We start from the raw sequence: 18856 nt of genomic DNA on the forward strand, positions 1-18856 counted from the left end.
CTTTGTATAGCATTGTGCTGACTATTTGATGGGATTCTTTACATTTTGAGTCGTTTTAATTGATTTATAATGTATTCATTTATAATTCAAGGGCAAGTAAAAAAATTATCTCCTCTGGCTGTAGAATTTATTGTAATGAACTTTCAGAAACCACATATACACTCACCGGCCACTTTATTAGGTACACCATGCTAGTAACGGGTTGGACCCCCTTTTGCCTTCAGAACTGCCTCAATTCTTCGTGGCACAGATTCAACAAGGTGCTGGAAGCATTCCTCAGAGATTTTGGTCCATATTGACATGATGGCATCACACAGTTGCCGCAGATTTGTCGGCTGCACATCCATGATGCGAATCTCCCGTTCCACCACATCCCAAAGATGCTCTATTGGATTGAGATCTGGTGACTGTGGAGGCCATTGGAGTACAGTGAACTCATTGTCATGTTCAAGAAACCAGTCTGAGATGATTCCAGCTTTATGACATGGCGCATTATCCTGCTGAAAGTAGCCATCAGATGTTGGGTACATTGTGGTCATAAAGGGATGGACATGGTCAGCAACAATACTCAGGTAGGCTTTGGCGTTGCAACGATGCTCAATTGGTACCAAGGGGCCCAAAGAGTGCCAAGAAAATATTCCCCACACCATGACACCACCACCACCAGCCTGAACCGTTGATACAAGGCAGGATGGATCCATGCTTTCATGTTGTTGACGCCAAATTCTGACCCTACCATCCGAATGTCGCAGCAGAAATCGAGACTCATCAGACCAGGCAACGTTTTTCCAATCTTCAATTGTCCAATTTCGATGAGCTTGTGCAAATTGTAGCCTCAGTTTCCTGTTCTTAGCTGAAAGGAGTGGCACCCGGTGTGGTCTTCTGCTGCTGTAGCCCATCTGCCTCAAAGTTCGACGTACTGTGCGTTCAGAGATGCTCTTCTGGCTACCTTGGTTGTAACGGGTGGCTATTTGAGTCACTGTTGCCTTTCTATCAGCTCGAACCAGTCTGGCCATTCTCCTCTGGCATCAACAACGCATTTCCGCCCACAGAACTGCCGCTCACTGGATGTTTTTTCTTTTTCGGACCATTCTCTGTAAACCCTAGAGATGGTTGTGCGTGAAAATCCCAGTAGATCAGCAGTTTCTGAAATACTCAGACCAGCCCTTCTGGCACCAACAACCATGCCACGTTCAAAGGCACTCAAATCACCTTTCTTCCCCATACTGATGCTCCGTTTGAACTGCAGGAGATTGTCTTGACCATGTCTACATGCCTAAATGCACTGAGTTGCCGCCATGTGATTGGCTGATTAGAAATTAAGTGTTAATGAGCAGTTGGACAGGTGTACCTAATAAAGTGGCCGGTGAGTGTATATGTTGTCATTATCTTGCTGCTCTCACGTTTTCCATCTGTCAACACACTTTTATATTCCCCTACTAAAAAAAATGTTTTAGGCTGAGCTGCGATCCCCCATTGCAACACGGTGTTCACCTTTTCATTAGACGTGAATCTTTATGATTTGCCACATAATTCGCTGTCCGTTCTCTGGCCAACAGAATCCGTTCACGTGCACGCTAAATGTTATCGGCAGTCCTGAATGGACATCCAGCTCCTTCTTCATGGCTGACACTTGTATATCTTCCCTACCCATGTCTTCGTGATGAATCACTGTCTTTGTACTGTACATAAACTCTTTAATAAATATTGGCATCAGATAAGAAAAACAAATCGATGCACACTGCACTTTTTTTTTTTCGTTTTTTCTTCCCCCTTTTTCTCGCACCGTAGTTGCAAATGGACTGCCTTAACAAACTTGTAGACAAAGCTTTCATAGCACAGTGCGGCCACAAGAAGTTTTAATGCAACCAGGGTGGGGATCATTATAGGTTATACAGACACCCCCCCCCCCCCCCTCATTATAGCGGTGTGTTGTAGCTAGATTGAAATCCCAGTTTATCAGGTGTAGCAGGAGTCCTGAGTGAGCACATACTCTGGAGCCCTCTGTGATTATTAGGCAACATACTCGCCCAATACTGACTGCTTGGTCCCTGTACCCCGTAGTAGGGAGAAAGCTGTAAGGCAAGACAGCATGTTGCTCATATATATATATATATATATATATATATATATATATATATATATATATATATATATATAATATAAGAACTGCTGGCTCCCAGCACAGGGCTCAGGATGAACCTGGTAAACTATGACTTAATTGCAACATATCGACAAACCTAACACACCACTACTACCAGGGTGTCGGTCACCGCTCTATTCTGCCCTAAGCTAGGATAGCATAAACCTGGTCAGGGGTTCGCTTTACTAATGTAAGCAGGGCAAAGTAAAGCAAATGTCTATTTTTGGGGTAGAAAGTATTGTGCAGTAACAAGTGGCAAATATGGGAACCACTCTGTTAAATTGATAGTAAGGAAGATGGTCGTCACCATTCCCATCTGAGAATATACTGAAGGTCATAGGCTTTGCTGTAAATAAACATCTGCTGGTTCTGTGCCCAATGTTTTCAGTGATCAGAGGGCACCTATAGTGATCCCATAACAGATGAACCTATATTGCATCTCTAAACTGAAGCCCCAAAATTAACATTTCCTTCTGGCTTTCCTGTCTGCCGGCGTGCAGAGTGAACCTGAAAAATGGCCGTAAAACGCTTTATTGACCAAATAAATTGGTCTAAAGACCTAAAGATGAAAGCTCCTTTTATGTATCTAGAGCCAGGACTAAGTGCACACCTGAGATTGTGTCAGAGCAGAAATATCTGTGCCTGAAGAGTTCTCTGCTAGGCGTAATTGGAGGTTAAATGGCCTTCTTCATGTACTTCTTAAGAAAACGTTGTCCTCCACGTTCCTTATTGATAAAAGGAGCAGATTAGTCATGCTTTAGAAATGTATGATCTCAAACTGAGTGTAAAGTAACTTTAGCAAGTAATATCTATCCTTTTCATAACATTTGATCTATTGGCAGTTTCAAGGCTTGTCGTAGGTTTCTTCCTCTGTTTCCTGGACTACTTGACTTTCATTCCAAGGTCTCTTTATAATGGGCTCAAGCTCCATGAGGAACAGCGGGTGCAATCCTGACAAATGATGCTACCGGGTGCGCCCATATTCAGAGGTTGACATAAGGCTCATACTCCTAAATACGTCAGGATTGTAGAAAAAAAAAAGACATCAACATGGTAATAAAGATGGCAGATTTTATTCATAGTGAACATTCATCAGGTTATAGATATAGTGGTATTCCTATCTCACTATTCTACTATATCCATAGGCTATGCTAGAAATACCTGATAGACGGGTCTCTCAGCACTGGAGCCCATATGAATCTTGGGCATTGTCTGTTCCCAAAAGTCAATGGAGAAAAACTGTGCTTGCACTTTCAGTTGTATAGGAGTTCTGGAAATGGCTGCACTCGCAGTCTCGGCCCCTCTCCATTCACTTTTGGGAACTGTCTGGGCCTGTTGTTCTTGACATAGATGTGTGTCCCAGAGGTGGACTTGCATACACTATGGCTATAGCCATAAATGGTGAGATAGGAACACCCCGGTATCAATTTATAATTATTTTAGTCAACCAAGACATCAGCTGTACTTGAAATACGAAAGACTGATAAGAGATTTCATTCTTATGAAGCTTCTTTCATCCACGAATGGAACTTTATTTCCCAGAAAGATTGTCCTTTGCCTGGTGTCACTGAACTTGTATGCTTAGTGTGAATGGCTGCGTAGGCCAGTAAGGACTAAATGGTGTATGACGGCATCTGTAACGTAAGATAGGTTGTGTAAGCGAGCACCTATAGAAATCCTGGAGAATGAGGCAATAGCTTAGTAGAAGCTTATTGCACAGGGTTGCTACATAGTGTGTGCTCCATTGTAGACGTTCATTCATCCCTGTAACCTGACCAGCGCCATGCTGAACCGAAAGACCTGTGAGGCCAAGTTATAACCTGTGGGTTTCTGAACTGTTACTTCTGTACAGAGCTATTGGCCGGAAGATCTGTTTGCAGAATCTAGATACAGAGATAAAATGTGGGTGTCTTTTCTATATGATAACATTTGTACAAGCTTTAGTGAAGGTCGTGGATATCGGCTGCAGAACTAGTTACAATGCAGCATGCCTTACATAGTACATCGTTGTAATTCCTCTTGTTAGAGATTACTGCCATTGTCTTGTTTTATGTTGCCAGGATTTGGTTTCTTCTGGAAATATCCCCTTCATGGCTTCCATTGTCACCAGACCTGATTTTTCTAAGCTTTCTAACTTGTAATGCAGGTAGAACAGACCTTTCTCAAATGGCTCAACTTCTTCAACCTATCAATTTATTAACCGATGGCAGTGTAGCTTACTGAATTACTGTGAACTTCATTTAGGCTGGAATCACACATGCAGTTTTTGGTGAACTTTTTGAATCAAAAGCAGAAGTTGCTGTAGCAAGAAAGAAGTAGAAATGATTCTTCTATCTTCCCCATTTCATGAGACTTTACGTCTTGCTTCATAAATTCAATGGGGAGAATTAATCAGCACATCTATGCCAGTTTACTATGCTCTGTGCCAATTTTTGGGCAGAACTGTCTGATGTGGTGCATGTTTGTCGCAAGAGAGGGCCCTATGCCAAAGATGTAACACTTCCCTTATTCTGTGCCTCAACACCTTGCGTGAATGTGAGAGGGGTGAGCCAGGCTATCCTATTTATAATAAGTCATGCCAGTTTTTGCGTTATACAGGAAATCTATGCCCATCCCTGACTGGCATAGATTTCCATTCTGGCGTATGCGTCTGGTTTATTAAGAGCTATTGCTACATGCCTGTGGGGCCCTTTTATTTCTGCGGTATGGAACATTAGTCTTAATATGTGTTTCCGGCATTAACCGTTCCATTTGCTAGTCCAGGCATTCTGGCAGTTCTGAAATGGTTTATAGCCCAGGACTGTAACATATTATAGCGACTAACAATTTTTTTTTTTTTTTAATTTTTTTTTATTACAACTTTGCTGCTTTGGTGTTTATCGCTTGGTCTAGGTACACACTAGCGATGTGAACGCAACCTTGCTTAGGACCAGTGATTGAGTCCATAAGTGGTCCTAATAGTGATTGACAGTCCTCCATCTATGTGTGTGCATATAGAGGTACCTGTCAATCCCTGATGGGACTGCCCTCCAGGTCAGTCACTGCTTCTAAGCATAGAAAGAGCAGCGTTAAGTGACACGTTCTACTGAATGTTTTCTCATAACCCATACATTATTCTGCTCTATAACATGCTGTCTTCACATTGCATTTGTGCAGGAATAGCGACTTGCCAGCACCTGTCTATCACTGTCGTGTCAGACACAGCCTCATTCAGACATCAGTATTGTGAGTGTTTTTTGTTCTTAATTTGTATCAGTATTTATAAACCAAAACCAGGAACATGAAGAGGTACAGGTATTTTCATTGTAGTTTTTTGAGCTTTTTGTTCCGCTCTATAAATAATGATGCAAGATGGTGGGCGAGCACTGATCAGAATGCAGAGTGGCCGCTGGGTCCTAGTAGGGATGTAGACCTATGACCAGACCAGCTGTATATAGCCCCTATAGTATCTGTGTAGATGTTCGGCCTGCATTTGTCCATCCTAGCATTGCTCACACTACTACTTCTATGGACCTGAGCAGCTGTGTGAAGTCGTCTCTAACAGCTGGATTTCTCAGGCAGCCAGAAGCGGTTCATAGAGGTGAACTACATTGTCTGGCTTTGTGCGTTCGCTACGGTTTGGGATAAGGATTGAACTGCCCCCAGTCTGCTTTTATTAGAGATGACATTCACTCTACATTTCCAGTTGGTTGCATATGAGGGCTTATGTTTAGCACTGGAACTACAAACCTGCTTGGGTATGAGATTTCTGATGCTGACAGGAAGCTGTTGTTTGATATCAGGTTCCCACGGCTAGTGAATGCTTTGCTGCATGTGAAACAGAAAAGAGATAAAATATTCTGGACGTCTTATCAACCTCATTGGATGTGGTGGTTGTTTATCCAAGCAGTATGTTAAAAATAAAGCTGTGTAAAATAGCCCCATCTTATGCTAAGTTTACGTTGGGGTTTGTCAATTGATCCTTCTACTTTTATTTTAAGGCAAAATTAATAACAATAACAATGAAGTATATAGTTTTAGTTTAGTGACAGACCACAATGGGGTTTTCACGTACTTGATCCGACTTAAATTTGTACATGAAAGATTAAAGGGTTTGTACCAACTTTGTAAGTTATTCCCTATTGTTGACTGGTGAGGATCCAACCACTTGGACTCAACTTTTTGTTGTTGTCAACGTGGGTCCCTCTGATACAATGAGGGGGGGCCCGGGCTAGCGCTGCAGGTGGGTCACGCAACGCGGGGACGCTGCCGCGGACGGCAAGGGAACGCCGGGCAATGAGAGACGGCCCGCGCTGCAGGTGGGTCGCACAACGCTGCCGCGGGCGATGTTGCGGGTACTGTAAATAGATAGATATAGACATATATAAATTTTTATTTATTTATTTCAATAGGCCATGGGAATAATTTTTGCAGGTTAATTCCAACTGTGTAGAGGCCTCCAAACATCCTCTCTTGCGGAGGGCTCTTTTAATCCTAGGAGATGTTTCTGTGTACCTTGGTTTCCTTCAGAGAAATATTGGTGCCATAAAAGCCAGCATTTCCCTCCTGAGCTTTTTTTCTAGGCGAAGGAAAGGCGGTTCAGCTGCAGAGCTTCCTGAACATTCATTGAAGGGAAAAGCCCAAAGAATGTTTTGATGTTAAATGCATTGTTCTATGGTGAATCTGAGCAGTGGGACCAAGTCCTCTCTCCAGGGGTAAAAACATCTTGTGCCTTTTCATAAGTTGCAGGTCACTGCATTCCAGAAAAGTCTGTCAAACTGCTGTAATTCTCATATCTGGAAATAAATGTCATCACATTGTGCGGTGTCAATTGTAATTTCGCATAGAACATACAGTACACTTCTCAAGAGACCAAATACAAAAAGTGAGAATCTGGCCCAGAGTAATCACCTGCTAAAGGTCTGCTGCACCCTCTTGATCAGCTGTCTAAAGCTGGGTTCACACAGAGTTTTTTTGGTGCAAATTTTGACCTGCAAAATCCACTCCAAAAACCTCTCCTGCAGCTAGCCGCGAATGGATGCCGGTACAGTGCTTCCAGTCATGCATACCGCTCCGGATTAGGCCTTGTCGGGAGTTAGTCTCCCACCACAAATCCGCATCAAGAAAGGGCAGGTCGCTTATTTTTTCCGCGAGCGGGAACAAACCACTCGTGGAAAAAGGAATCCATTGAAATCAATGGGAGGCAGTTTTTTTAGCTGGTTTTTTATGCAGATTCTGCGACAAAAGTTGGACCAAAAAACCCTGTGTGAACCTGGCTTAGGCCCCACGTTGCAGAAACGCAGCTTTTTTTTGTTGCAGATTTTGTTGCATTATTTTCTTTTTTCTTGAGCCAAAGCCAGGAGTGGCTACAAATGGAATGGGAAATATATAGAAAGCTCCTATACTTCTAACTTTTGCTCAATCTAGTCCTGGCTTTGGCTCAAAAAACTGCAACAGAATCTTCAACAAAAAAAGCTGTGTTTCCGCAACTTGGGGTCTCAGCCTTAAAAAGGTAACAGAAAACAGCCGAGGCCTTTTCTCTTCACTGCTTACCATCACATTACCATACGGTAATGTGTATACGGGGTTAGCTCCATCCCAATCAGGTTTACATGTAATAATTTATAATCTATTTTTTTTTTTATTTTGTTGACCACCTTCACATGAAAGTACATAAAATAAATAAAAATTAAAAAATTCCATATACTGAGAGCCAAAATTTTTCTATTCCAATTCAGTGGAACTATGTGAAGACAGCCAACCTATTAGAGCTAGACTTTTAGTTTGGAGAAATTGCCTTCCATTGATGGAAGACCCGGAGGCCTTGTACATAAAGGGAAGGGGGTCTTGCTCCACTATCTACTTGAATCTCACCCTTGAGAAGCATCAGGAGCATGGAGAACATGGCAGCACTGGGGTGAGGTATACCCCTCACTAGAAGCTGCAGCAAAAGAAAGGCGTCTAATGAGTGGATAAAGAGACTCGAAATATGGCATGACCACGTTCAATGGTTAGATCCCAATTCTACAGCTTTGTCCCATTCAAATCATTCACCGTTTGACCAATGAATGTGATGTCACTTCCTGAGAAGAATTAAAAAGTATCCATGCTTTCCCATCCAGGATAGCCACCTTTTAACCGATGATGGTTATTATTCCACAAACTTTGTAGACTTAAGTGTAAAAGCCTGATCTTTGAACTGTTTGGTGCTTTGACTTTTTGCACACAGTTTTGTGGATTTATTGTTTTTTCCTTATATAAGATTCGGTGTGTGATAACAGATTGTGTAGTCTGTCCCCTCTGATAACCTGGACATAATAAAAATGGCAGATGAAACCTAATGCTGCAAGATCAGACCGCACACGGGGATTCTCAAAGAGATTCATGACTCTGCATTAAAGGGCTGTAGAAACAAATTTTTTATATTTTTTTAAATTTACTTCTGGTTTGTAGGGGCAATACAGTTAGCTGCAGAACTGTATGTTTTGGTAAGTCAGTATACAATAGTCACATACGTTTCCCCTTACATCTGCAGAGCGGTTTCTTTGCAGTGTCGGCCCCATTAGTTTAGCTTTAGCGTGCGCTCTAGATAAAGCTACCAGATTGGTGCGCACGTTTTCCAATGAATTGACAAAAGAGGAAGTGTTATGAGTAAGCATGTGATACAGTCATGCTTTTCATGCGAGCGCTACTATTTCTTTGAGTTTGGCAAATCTTTATCTTTGTGAGGGTGACTGCAGAGAATAAGGATACTTGCATATTTAGATGTCATTACTTTGTATGAGACGCATAGCCTAGAGGAATACAATGTGTACACTTGTGACTCGATGCTTTCTGCTTAAATCCTTTTTCTTGGTTCCACTCTGGTCTGATGTAATAGCAGATCTCAAGAAAGAAACCCGGGTTGTATGGTCACCGTCCACAGTCCTGTAGCCTATAGGTCTATGGTCCCACGTTCCTTACATTTCTAGATGGAATTGATGAATTGTGTTTGCTCTACTTCCATTTTTGGTGGATGTCTGGTTTAAGAGATTGTCCAGTCTATTAGTTTTACCTGTGTTTATAAGGTAGACTGGCTCTCCTGTAATACCCAGTCATAATATAACTAAGAGAGACTTGTTGATTTCCTCATTTGTTCGATGCGATATTTCTAGTTTTATCCTTTGGACAGGATCAGAATTCCATTGCTACATGTAATGTCTGAAGAAAGTGGTCAGTACAAAGAAACCTGATGGGACTTGGTGTGGCATCTAGTATTCTACATGATAATGGAGCATGTCTTTGTACTACATATGTAGCCGTGTCTGGATCTGTGTATATAGGTCAGGGCATCTTGTGTCAGAATACAATAGGTTTCCTCTTCTAGCAGAGACCGCCTCAGGCATGTATATCCAAGTGATCGTTTTTGCTCCAGACAACTGCTTGTCTGTCTTAATATTGGCATATCAGTCATTTTTACAGCACAGCCTTGTAGGGTAGAACAAGACTGGAAGAGATGTTTGTAGGGGTGAGGTAATGAGAGAAGAAATAATAACTTTTATGCACTCTGCAGCCCTTTGCATTGGTCCTACCTTATGTTATTCCCGCTCATCATTCCTTGCCTTCACTTGCTGATCTGTTTCTTAGTATATAAGACATGGTTGTTGGCTCTCAGCTGCCACATATTTCTAATATTAGCCAAATATCAATAAGGAGAGGCAGATGATCTGCTGTAGAGACCTGTGACGTGCTCAGCACCATATTGACTCTGCGTTGCCACTGTTTTAGCGGTCTGCTTGTCACCTGAACAGTGGAAAGGTGATGCTAGTGTGAACCTAGGGTAAAATGATTAATCACTATTAATTATAGTATACGATTATTACACTATTGCATATTTACTTTGATAGGAATTCAGTTGGTGGCATTTTAATTTAGAGAATCTTTTCTGATCCTTTCATTACTTGGGTTCAAGACATTAAGGACACATTCCACGGCAAGATCCTGCAATACACTTATTTTTGCAGCATCTTACTTCGCTCTCTGCCTCTCATTGAAAAAAAATGGAGGCAGAATTTTCCATGGAATTGGGGCAGAATTGGCATCAAAATCAGCGGCAGATTTGGCCATGTGAACAGGGCCTTATGAAGGAGTTTGTGGTTTGTCCTACTGATTCCACAGCCCCAGTTGAATCACTATAGATTTTAGATGGCCACCTCCTGACTTGCTTGTCATTCACATTTAGTCTTTGAGAATGGGCACATCAACTTTTTTTCCCCCAAATACCTGCATTTATCAAGCTCTTTCATGTCCCATAAAGGAACCAGCAGTCCACGGAATATGGTTTCTATCATCCTTTCACAGCTGTCCGCCATCTTTAGTATATGGTCAGCACTGAATGCTGTTACTTGTGCATGTATAAAGGTGGTATCGCCTATAACTTTAGAATACAGAATTGTGAGAACTTCCAGAACAGATGGGTTAAGTGGAGAGAGAATATTTTCCAGTCCGTTCACATGAGCTGGTACTCTACCAATGCAGTGACTGCTGTGTGGGGCACAATGCGGAGAAGATCACAGCCTCAGACTATATATGGGCCTTGAGTAAGTGCCTGAGCTTTATTTATATCGCTAGGCTGCTCCAGGAGTTGCAGAGTCAGAACAAATGTTGTTTTGGAAGCTGTCCAGCCCTGAAGGCAGATTTTTACAGTTCCATCCTATTAAGCAGAACATTTCACAGCGACTCTCGGAGAAGAGGCAGTCGGGCAGTGAAGTGTGTCTGTCTATATGAGGCGGTGTAGATCACATTTGCATCATGGAGAACTGTATATGCTCCTATAGTGACTGCCCCCAAAGTGCACTAACAATAAAGAATCTCTTCATGGTGCCTTTGCTGCTTGGTCATTGAGCGAAAACAGTCTACCATAAATGGTGTCTATGAGCTGCTGACAATAGAGGCAACAGCAGGGAAGTCACATTCCTAACCTCTGCTCAGCATACACCATTACTTCAGTCTCTACACCTAAGGAAGTCAATAGGTTAATGATCTAGAAGGGAAGTCCTGATATTGTATATAGTGGATCTAGAAGAAGGTAAAAACATGGTTTAAAGGAGGATTTATAAGCTCGCCTGATATATCTTTTCAGTAAATACTTGTATTTCCAATTGTACATCCTTTCTGCAGTGTCTTTTCTTATAACTTGTGTTGCTCTTCTGTTATTCCTCCTAGAAATGTATGAATAAGTTTCAGACACTCTGTGTCTACTGGTAATGGATATGTCAGTCACTGACTGGCCAATGTGAGTTTGTGTAAGAACCGTCCATCAGCGGGTAACACCTAGATGTCAGTGTCAACAGGAGGGATAACAGGGGAACAACACAGCTGAAAATAGATCCTCCAAAATGATTCCACCAGGAGCTCATGGACTGCACATATATATTTCCTAAACACATCCCTACACAACATGTATAAAATGTGACTGAGATACATTATACAAGTTACAGCAGGGTCGCCATGATCATGAGAAGCCCGATTCTCTATCTGTTCCATGGAGTTTCTCAGTCTCTTACTGACAGGTCATATTCCAGTTCAGACTTCTCCATTCTAAGATTTCTGGGTGTCTGTTGGGTGAATGTGGACAGTAGCCCTTGGGTTTACCTCTTTGCTCATTCAGCTTTTTTCTTTTGTGTAGGATGTGGAGAAGGAAAGAGATCCTTTGTCGTACCTCAGTAAAGAAGAAACCAAAGAGAAGATCCAGCTTTATAATGCAGCAGTCACCGACAAGTTAAAGATGACCCTTGTAAGTAGAATAGTGTGTCATACACTATAGATGACACATAGAAATAACCTTCTGTTTCTAACACTAAACTGATTATATGGATTTAGTTCTTAACCGCTCTTACAGTATTTTCGTCTTACTGGCTTACCGATATAAGATCTGTTCATTAACTTTTAAATGCTGGTTAATAATGTGATTGAATTGTATTAAAGGGGATGTACCAAGATGTGAAATTATACCCTATTGATAGGACCGGAGAGAACGTCACTATGAGCGGGGATCTGACTGCTGGGACCCCCACCAATCCCAGGAATGGGAGACCAGTGCTCCCATCCTGTTGGAGAGGCAGGCTGAGTATGCTTGATGATAGGTTCATACGAATGCTCAAGCCTCTCCATTCCAGATTATGCTTAAAATCGGTGGAAAGAGGGGCTACACAGTGGCTCAATGATTAGCACTGCAGTCTTGCAGCGCTGGAGTCCTGGGTTCGAATCCTGCCAGGAACATCTGCAAAGAGTTTGTATGTTCTTCCATGTTTGTGTGGATTTCCTCCCATACTACAAAGGACATACTGATAGGAAAGAAAAATGTACATTGTGAAGCCTATATGGGGCTCACAATCTACATTTAAAAAAAAAAAAAAAAAAAAATTGGTAGAAAGAAATATCCCTTGAGGACTTTTCTCTGCACCTTTTTACTGGAAATTCGGTGGACCCTATTCTAGTCTATTGGATTTTATATGTCCTTGTTTTATTTTAGAATTGGAAAAGTATATACGTATCTGTGTTACACTGTATAGCTGTATTCTGATTTTAGATTTTTGTAATAATGGTGCATTACTGGTAATGGCACTACTAACTAGTTATAGGTAATGTGTAGGGTTTTAAGCATTAGTAACCCTTTTGAGGGATGATCGGACTAAGAAAGAAAATCTTGTTGTATAAGATACTTATACATAAAATCTTTACAAAAAAAAAACTATATACAGAGGAGTGAAGTCAGCAGTACCTAATTTTGTCAGGATCTTGTATGTATATGATGTCGGAGAGGAAAGAAGGATAGGCCATGATGAATTTTAACATGCCCAGTCCTTTATCAGAAAATAAACTGCTGCTAGAAGTCTCGGTTAGTGACTCAGTTCCCTCTCACCATTCAAACACCTGCACACTCGGGTAAGTTGAACCTTTGTGTGTATGGAGATTCGGGAGGGTTAGGGAGGAAGTCACTGGTAACTGAGCTAAAAATACTTATGTCAGTAATATGACTTTGTATATGTGGTTGGTTTCTTTCGGCAGAATTCCAATGGAATATACACAGGCTTCATCAAAGTACAGATGGAACTCAGACGACCGATCACTGTACGGACACGAACAAATGCACAAAGCCACGCCAACGGCAATGGAAATGACACTGCCTTTTACCTGCCCAAGGGAAGCATAAATATTTTACACATTAGCAGCACCAATACTGTTCGAGAAGTCATTGAGGCCTTGTTGAAAAAATTCTTGGTTGCAGACAATCCTGCCAAGTTTGCACTTTATAAGCGCTGTCAGAAGGAAGATCAAGGTAAGAAGATATTCTGCCTAACACAAGAAACTTGGTGAAAAGCACTCAAACACTCTGGTTCACCTTTGGAATCTGTCCTGCTCCTGGCGAGTTAGACCCTTCCCCTAGTGCATTTGTACATCCATAGAGCGAGTTTTATCACTGCATTGCTTTATTGGGTTTTGACCACAGAGTTATGTTTCTGCCCCTGTTAAAAGCCCCTACACTGCATTATTATTGGTCTTGGAGGGATTTTGGACCTATATTACAGCGTGTGCATTCCTAGCTCTAGATTTCAGACCAGCAGTGGCACAGTACTCCTACCTATTGTAGCTGTAGATATTTCTTATCACACTTTTTATCAGATTGAAGCAATTTGAGAGAGAACAGACTTCCATGTAGAAGTAGGTGTGATCTGATAAAAAAAGCACAGCCATGGCCCCTCAGGAGACACAGGCCATGCCTGATGCTGCACCATATACAATCTAGCAGTACACAAAGTGGAATGTCAAGTTTTCACCACTGTCATACTATACATTGAAGGGCAATTGTTGTGAAGTAAAAGTATTGTAATAGAATTGTCATGTGTAAAATTATCTTGTTTCATTATATCATGTATGAGGGTCAAGCAATCATTTTTAAAGGGGTTATCCCACAAAGGACATTTATGATCTATCAAAAGTATAGGTGATAAATGACCCCACCCATCACCAGTCCCAGCCAGAGTGACAAGGACTTGTGTGGTCAAGGATGTCTTGTGTTTCACCATTCAATGTGTGTGGCTGACTGAATCAGTTGAGCGCTGTATTGAACTGCCGTGGCCAGGCCCATAAACATTGAATGGAATAGATGCCCGTGGGCTTGACCACTGCCTCATTGCAACTATGCAGCAAGTAGGAGTAAAGGGTATCCCAGTGATGTGGCCTAAAGCGATCAGACATTTGTCAGGTTTGTGACGATGGATGATAAATGTCCATTGTTGCACGACTCCTGTAATGTTTGTTCTTGCATTACATCATCTCCATTTTTAAAAGTAATTTTCTGTATGAACAACCATAGTCTCTTGTACATAAAGCCTGAAGAAAATGAAGCCTAGTAGCCCACGCTTAACTTCCCCAGTTCTCTTTGGTGTGGAGCCCAGGTAGCCGTAAGAGCAAGGCCATTCTGAACAAGGTTGTCTAGGGCTGGAGAAATGGGCAGTATGTTCCATATTAATGTACATTAATCTGAATATAGTGCAACCAGCCCTAAATTTGGCAGTGATGTAAGATCATAGACCTGCATGCTATTGGGTTTTCCACCCCATGAGTGAAACAACTGAAAAATTGGGAAACCTACACCTTGAAATATATAAGACATAATAAATTGCATGTCTCTCCTTCACAGTGTACATGTGTAAGTTGTCTGACAGAGAGCACCCGCTCTATCTTCGACTGGTAGCTGGACCCAATCTTGAAACCCTAAGTTTTGTTTTACGAGAACATGAAACTGGCGATGTCATGGTGAGTAAATGGTAATTCAGAAATGCAGATTGTGGGTCTTGTAATGTTGTACCTATAACAAATTATAGGTTCACTTTAAAGGGGTTGTGTCATGAATAATATTTATCTTGGGCTTCTTTCACATGGTCAGTGTTTTGTCACTGATTTTCATCGGTGATTGTGAGCCAAAATCGGGAGCGGTGTCAACACAAAGATCATGTATTATAGAAAAATTTTCAGCTGTTCTGGGTTTTTAACCCATTCCTGGTTTTGGCACACAATCACTGATGAAAGTCACTGATCATGTGAAAGCAGCCTTAGCGCTATAGGATAGGATTGTGGATAACTTGCTGATTGGTGGAGGTCTGACTGATGAGACTTCCCACCGATCCAGAGCTGTGGGAAAAGCAGCCAAACCATTGGTGGACTCAGATGCAGCCTTACTCCCATTTACTTCAATGAGTGTTGCACTTCAACCATTTCCATTGAAATGAATGGGAGTTGGGGGTGCATCTACACCCACTAAGCGTTTGCCCATTAAAAACTGCTGTATTTTCACAGTTAAAAAAAGGTTTGGGATTTCCCCCCCTTTAGTAGTCTTTCAGGATATTTGCATTTCTTAAAGGGAGTCAATCCCTTCCCCCAGCTACTTTAAACCTATAGTGCTGTAGATGCTGTTAGCAGAATAAAAACCATTCCTTTCTTAAGTTTCAGAGCACCAAGGATGCATAGAAAAAGCACATTTATTCTTTATTCAAATGAGGATCTTAGAGTACAGTGGGAGGTTTCTTAAGGCACTAAGCATTGCTGCATTGTCATTAAATACCCCCGTCCTGCATTTGTCATCCTCCCCTGGGCAGTGGGAGGATCAACTGACACTGTTAGGATCAAATCACACTGCCCAGGGGGACAAGCTAAAGGCAGGGTGGGGGTGTTTAGTGATGATTCAGCAGTGCTCAGAAATAGAAGAAAATTTCCCCCTGTGCTCCAAGATTCTCATTTGAATAAAGGTGCTTTTTCTCCGCATCCCTGGGGCTCTGAAACATAAGAAAGGTATGTTTTTTATTCTGCTAACAGCATCTACAGCACTATGGGAGCAGATTAAAGTAGCTAAAGGCATTCATAGACTCCCTTTTGATAGTAATCACATCAGCCAGCAATGGGTTTTTTTTTTTTTTTTTTTTGACGGCTCATTTAAGGATTTAATATTCCTTATTGCAGTGGGAAGCCTTCACGATACCAGAATTGCAGAATTTCCTTCGCATTTTGGACAAGGAAGAAGATGAACAGTTGCAGAGTTTAAAGCGGCGTTACTCAAGTTATAAGGAGAAACTAGAGGAAGCACTGAGTGGAGTACGCAAGCCTGGCTAGGGTCATGGCCAAGAGGACCTGTGTGCTACAGTATGGCAGAGCAAATTGCACATTGGCAGCTCTGTCCAAAGGAGACTTGGTTGCAAGGGAACATGTCCGAGATACTTGTCTGGCTTGTCATAAACTGGCCACGTGGATATATGATGGATTGACTATTACTGGGACTATTTTAGCTGCCACTGAACATGTGGTGTTTGCTGCAGACAATCCAAAAATCAAAATCCTTTTTAGATTTTTTTTTTTTTTTTTTTTTTTTTATTTCGTATAAATTATTCATGCTTTCAGTCTGACAAGATATTGTTTTAAGACATCAGGAATTTTATTTAAGGTTTTGTCTACTTTTTATTTTACAAGAATGTTCTTTGCAACAAAATGTTGGGCTGATTCATGTCAGCACCTGAAGATTCAGAAGAATTTATGAAGGTTGTAAGATGGTTCAGTCCAGACGGCAGAGTAGCAAGTGATGATCTTGGAGGCACAGATAAGAGGGGGCCCTCTGATGCTTTTATAGTGCTTATAGAGGGGGTTTTGTTGGTGTTTTTTTTATTTTTTTCCCCAGAAGAAAAGCTAAAGTTGTACTGATGGTGATGGTCTATGGAAAGTGTGAAGAGGAACAGCTATGCAGAACAACTGTGTTGAACAGTTAGGCTTTGTTGCCCTGTTGGCTATGTTATTTTTAAGCTGCTAAAATGTTAAGACGCTCAGTCTTTCTGTAATGGTTGGAGGTAAAAATCCACATTTCAGATGTCTAGTGACTTATGATGGGAAAAGTAGGTTTATTGACAGATGAATTGATCTATACAGTGGTTTACTGTAAGTAGGGTTAGGTATATGCAATAGAGGCTGAACTATGTAGTGTATGCCGTGAGGGCAGTCGCACAGCTACAGAGAGTAAGATTGTGAGTAGAAAAGGTGGAAGTGATGGTGAGGTTGTGTAGAGGGCTTAGAAATTCAGCTCTCCTACAAGTTGTATGAAAATCGCATGTTCTAAAAAACCAAAGAACAAACTGAGGACAGATGGCGTTACTTGGCATCAACTTAGTTTTGTCATTTTAAAAAGTATTGTTCTACAATATTAATTTTTTTTTTTGCGTTTACAAAGTCACTAAGTTTGGGTTTCTTGTTTACCGACTCAGCATGTTACTTGGTGCATAAAGCGAAAGCTACTGAAGACTTGTGGATAAAGAGCGACTCCTAGTGGCCGGACTTTAGTTTTTACTTACTACCACTTCATCTCATAGTATAGAAACTCGGGCTTACAAAATGTCGGGGTTATATTTGTTTTTTGTTGTCACATCTGGAATGTAGAACTTTTTTTTATCTTTAATTTGCTGGTCAATCACAGCTTTATAATTTACAGGACACTTTTACAATTGGCTAGGAGACTATGACCTTGGCCATCTTATTTTGGTGTAGAAGACCTGATTTTGAGGGGTGGGATTGTAGGCCTAGCAGTATCGCCCCCCTAGTTTTACACTACACTGTTATCACAGTATAAAAGTATGAAATTGACCCCTTTGGAAGGACAGGTTTAGTATGAACCCTTGCCTGTTTATTTTTAATAATTTTATTTTTAAGCTGTTTAAAGCTTTATTGCTTTATTTCATGAAATGGTCAACTGTGAATGTTTGTTTTTGTTTGTTTTTTTACTTGAAATGTATTTTAATGGGCATATCCAGTACTTTAGACCTAAATGATACAAAGTCTTATGCACTACACATGGTCTTTGATCAACAACAGATTACTGTATTAATGTGTCTATATACAGATTTGTTTTGCCTCTTTAAGATTATTTAAGCAAAGAATTTATAAAAAAAAAAAACCCTTTGAAGGGGAATAAGATTCATTATACTATGTGCTTATTTGCATGTCTTACCCATAGCTCTTTTATGACCATGACGTGTCTTCACTGTGTGAGATCTTTTACAGGACTTGGCACTGGAATTTATTATTATTTGTTCTTGAATTGAACACACCTATTTGTGGATATCGGAACTATGGACTAGAACAGAGGTCTTAAGTACTTCAGCCAAACTGAAATGAGTGCTGCAATGCAGACACTGCTTTTATCCTATGTTTGATGGTACCAGAAAGTTACAATTACAGAATGAAATGGGGTTCATAATATTATAATAAAGTTCGCCTATTTATGAATTAAGATAATTGTTTATTTTTTTGTCATAAAAATGTTTTAATACTTTTGCTCTTCTATTATATTGGAGTACTGTACATTTACATGCCTGTAGCAACACTGACCGCCATCTGGTTTTTACAGCTACAGCAGGTTTTTCTGAAATGTCATGAATGTCCAGTAAATAAAGTCTTGACATCCGCAGGTTTATTCATTATGGTTATATTTGCTGACCAGAAAATTGCCTTGGGTATATAATATTATGTGGAATATAGACCATTGGAATCTATTTCTTCTTCTAAAACAGTAAATGAAGCGTGTAATAGATGTCAGACTAGTCTGTTATAGGGGGTTGCTCAGTATTCGCAAACCCCACACATTTCCTTAAATGAACATGGGCTGTCTCTGGTATTGCAACGCATCTCCAAGTGTGGTGCTGTTTCTGGGGGAAA

General features: G+C 41.0%; 1 protein-coding gene across 4 annotated transcripts in view; it reads left to right on the forward strand.

Moving 5' to 3' along the window:
• RASSF3 (Ras association domain family member 3) overlaps positions 1 to 18605 on the forward strand; it is a 110419-nt gene extending 91814 nt beyond the window's left edge. For all 4 annotated transcript variants that reach the window (XM_075274433.1, XM_075274434.1, XM_075274435.1 and 1 more), the window contains 4 exons: positions 11790 to 11897; positions 13172 to 13442; positions 14808 to 14923; positions 16124 to 18605. In XM_075274433.1, the coding sequence (XP_075130534.1) occupies positions 11790 to 11897; positions 13172 to 13442; positions 14808 to 14923; positions 16124 to 16273 (645 nt within the window). In that variant the 3' untranslated portion in view covers positions 16274 to 18605. The remainder of the gene's footprint in view (positions 1 to 11789; positions 11898 to 13171; positions 13443 to 14807; positions 14924 to 16123) is intronic.
• Positions 18606 to 18856: the final 251 nt, after the last annotated feature.

This window comes from Leptodactylus fuscus, chromosome 5, assembly GCF_031893055.1.
Source record: "Leptodactylus fuscus isolate aLepFus1 chromosome 5, aLepFus1.hap2, whole genome shotgun sequence".
NCBI lineage: Eukaryota > Metazoa > Chordata > Amphibia > Anura > Leptodactylidae > Leptodactylus > Leptodactylus fuscus.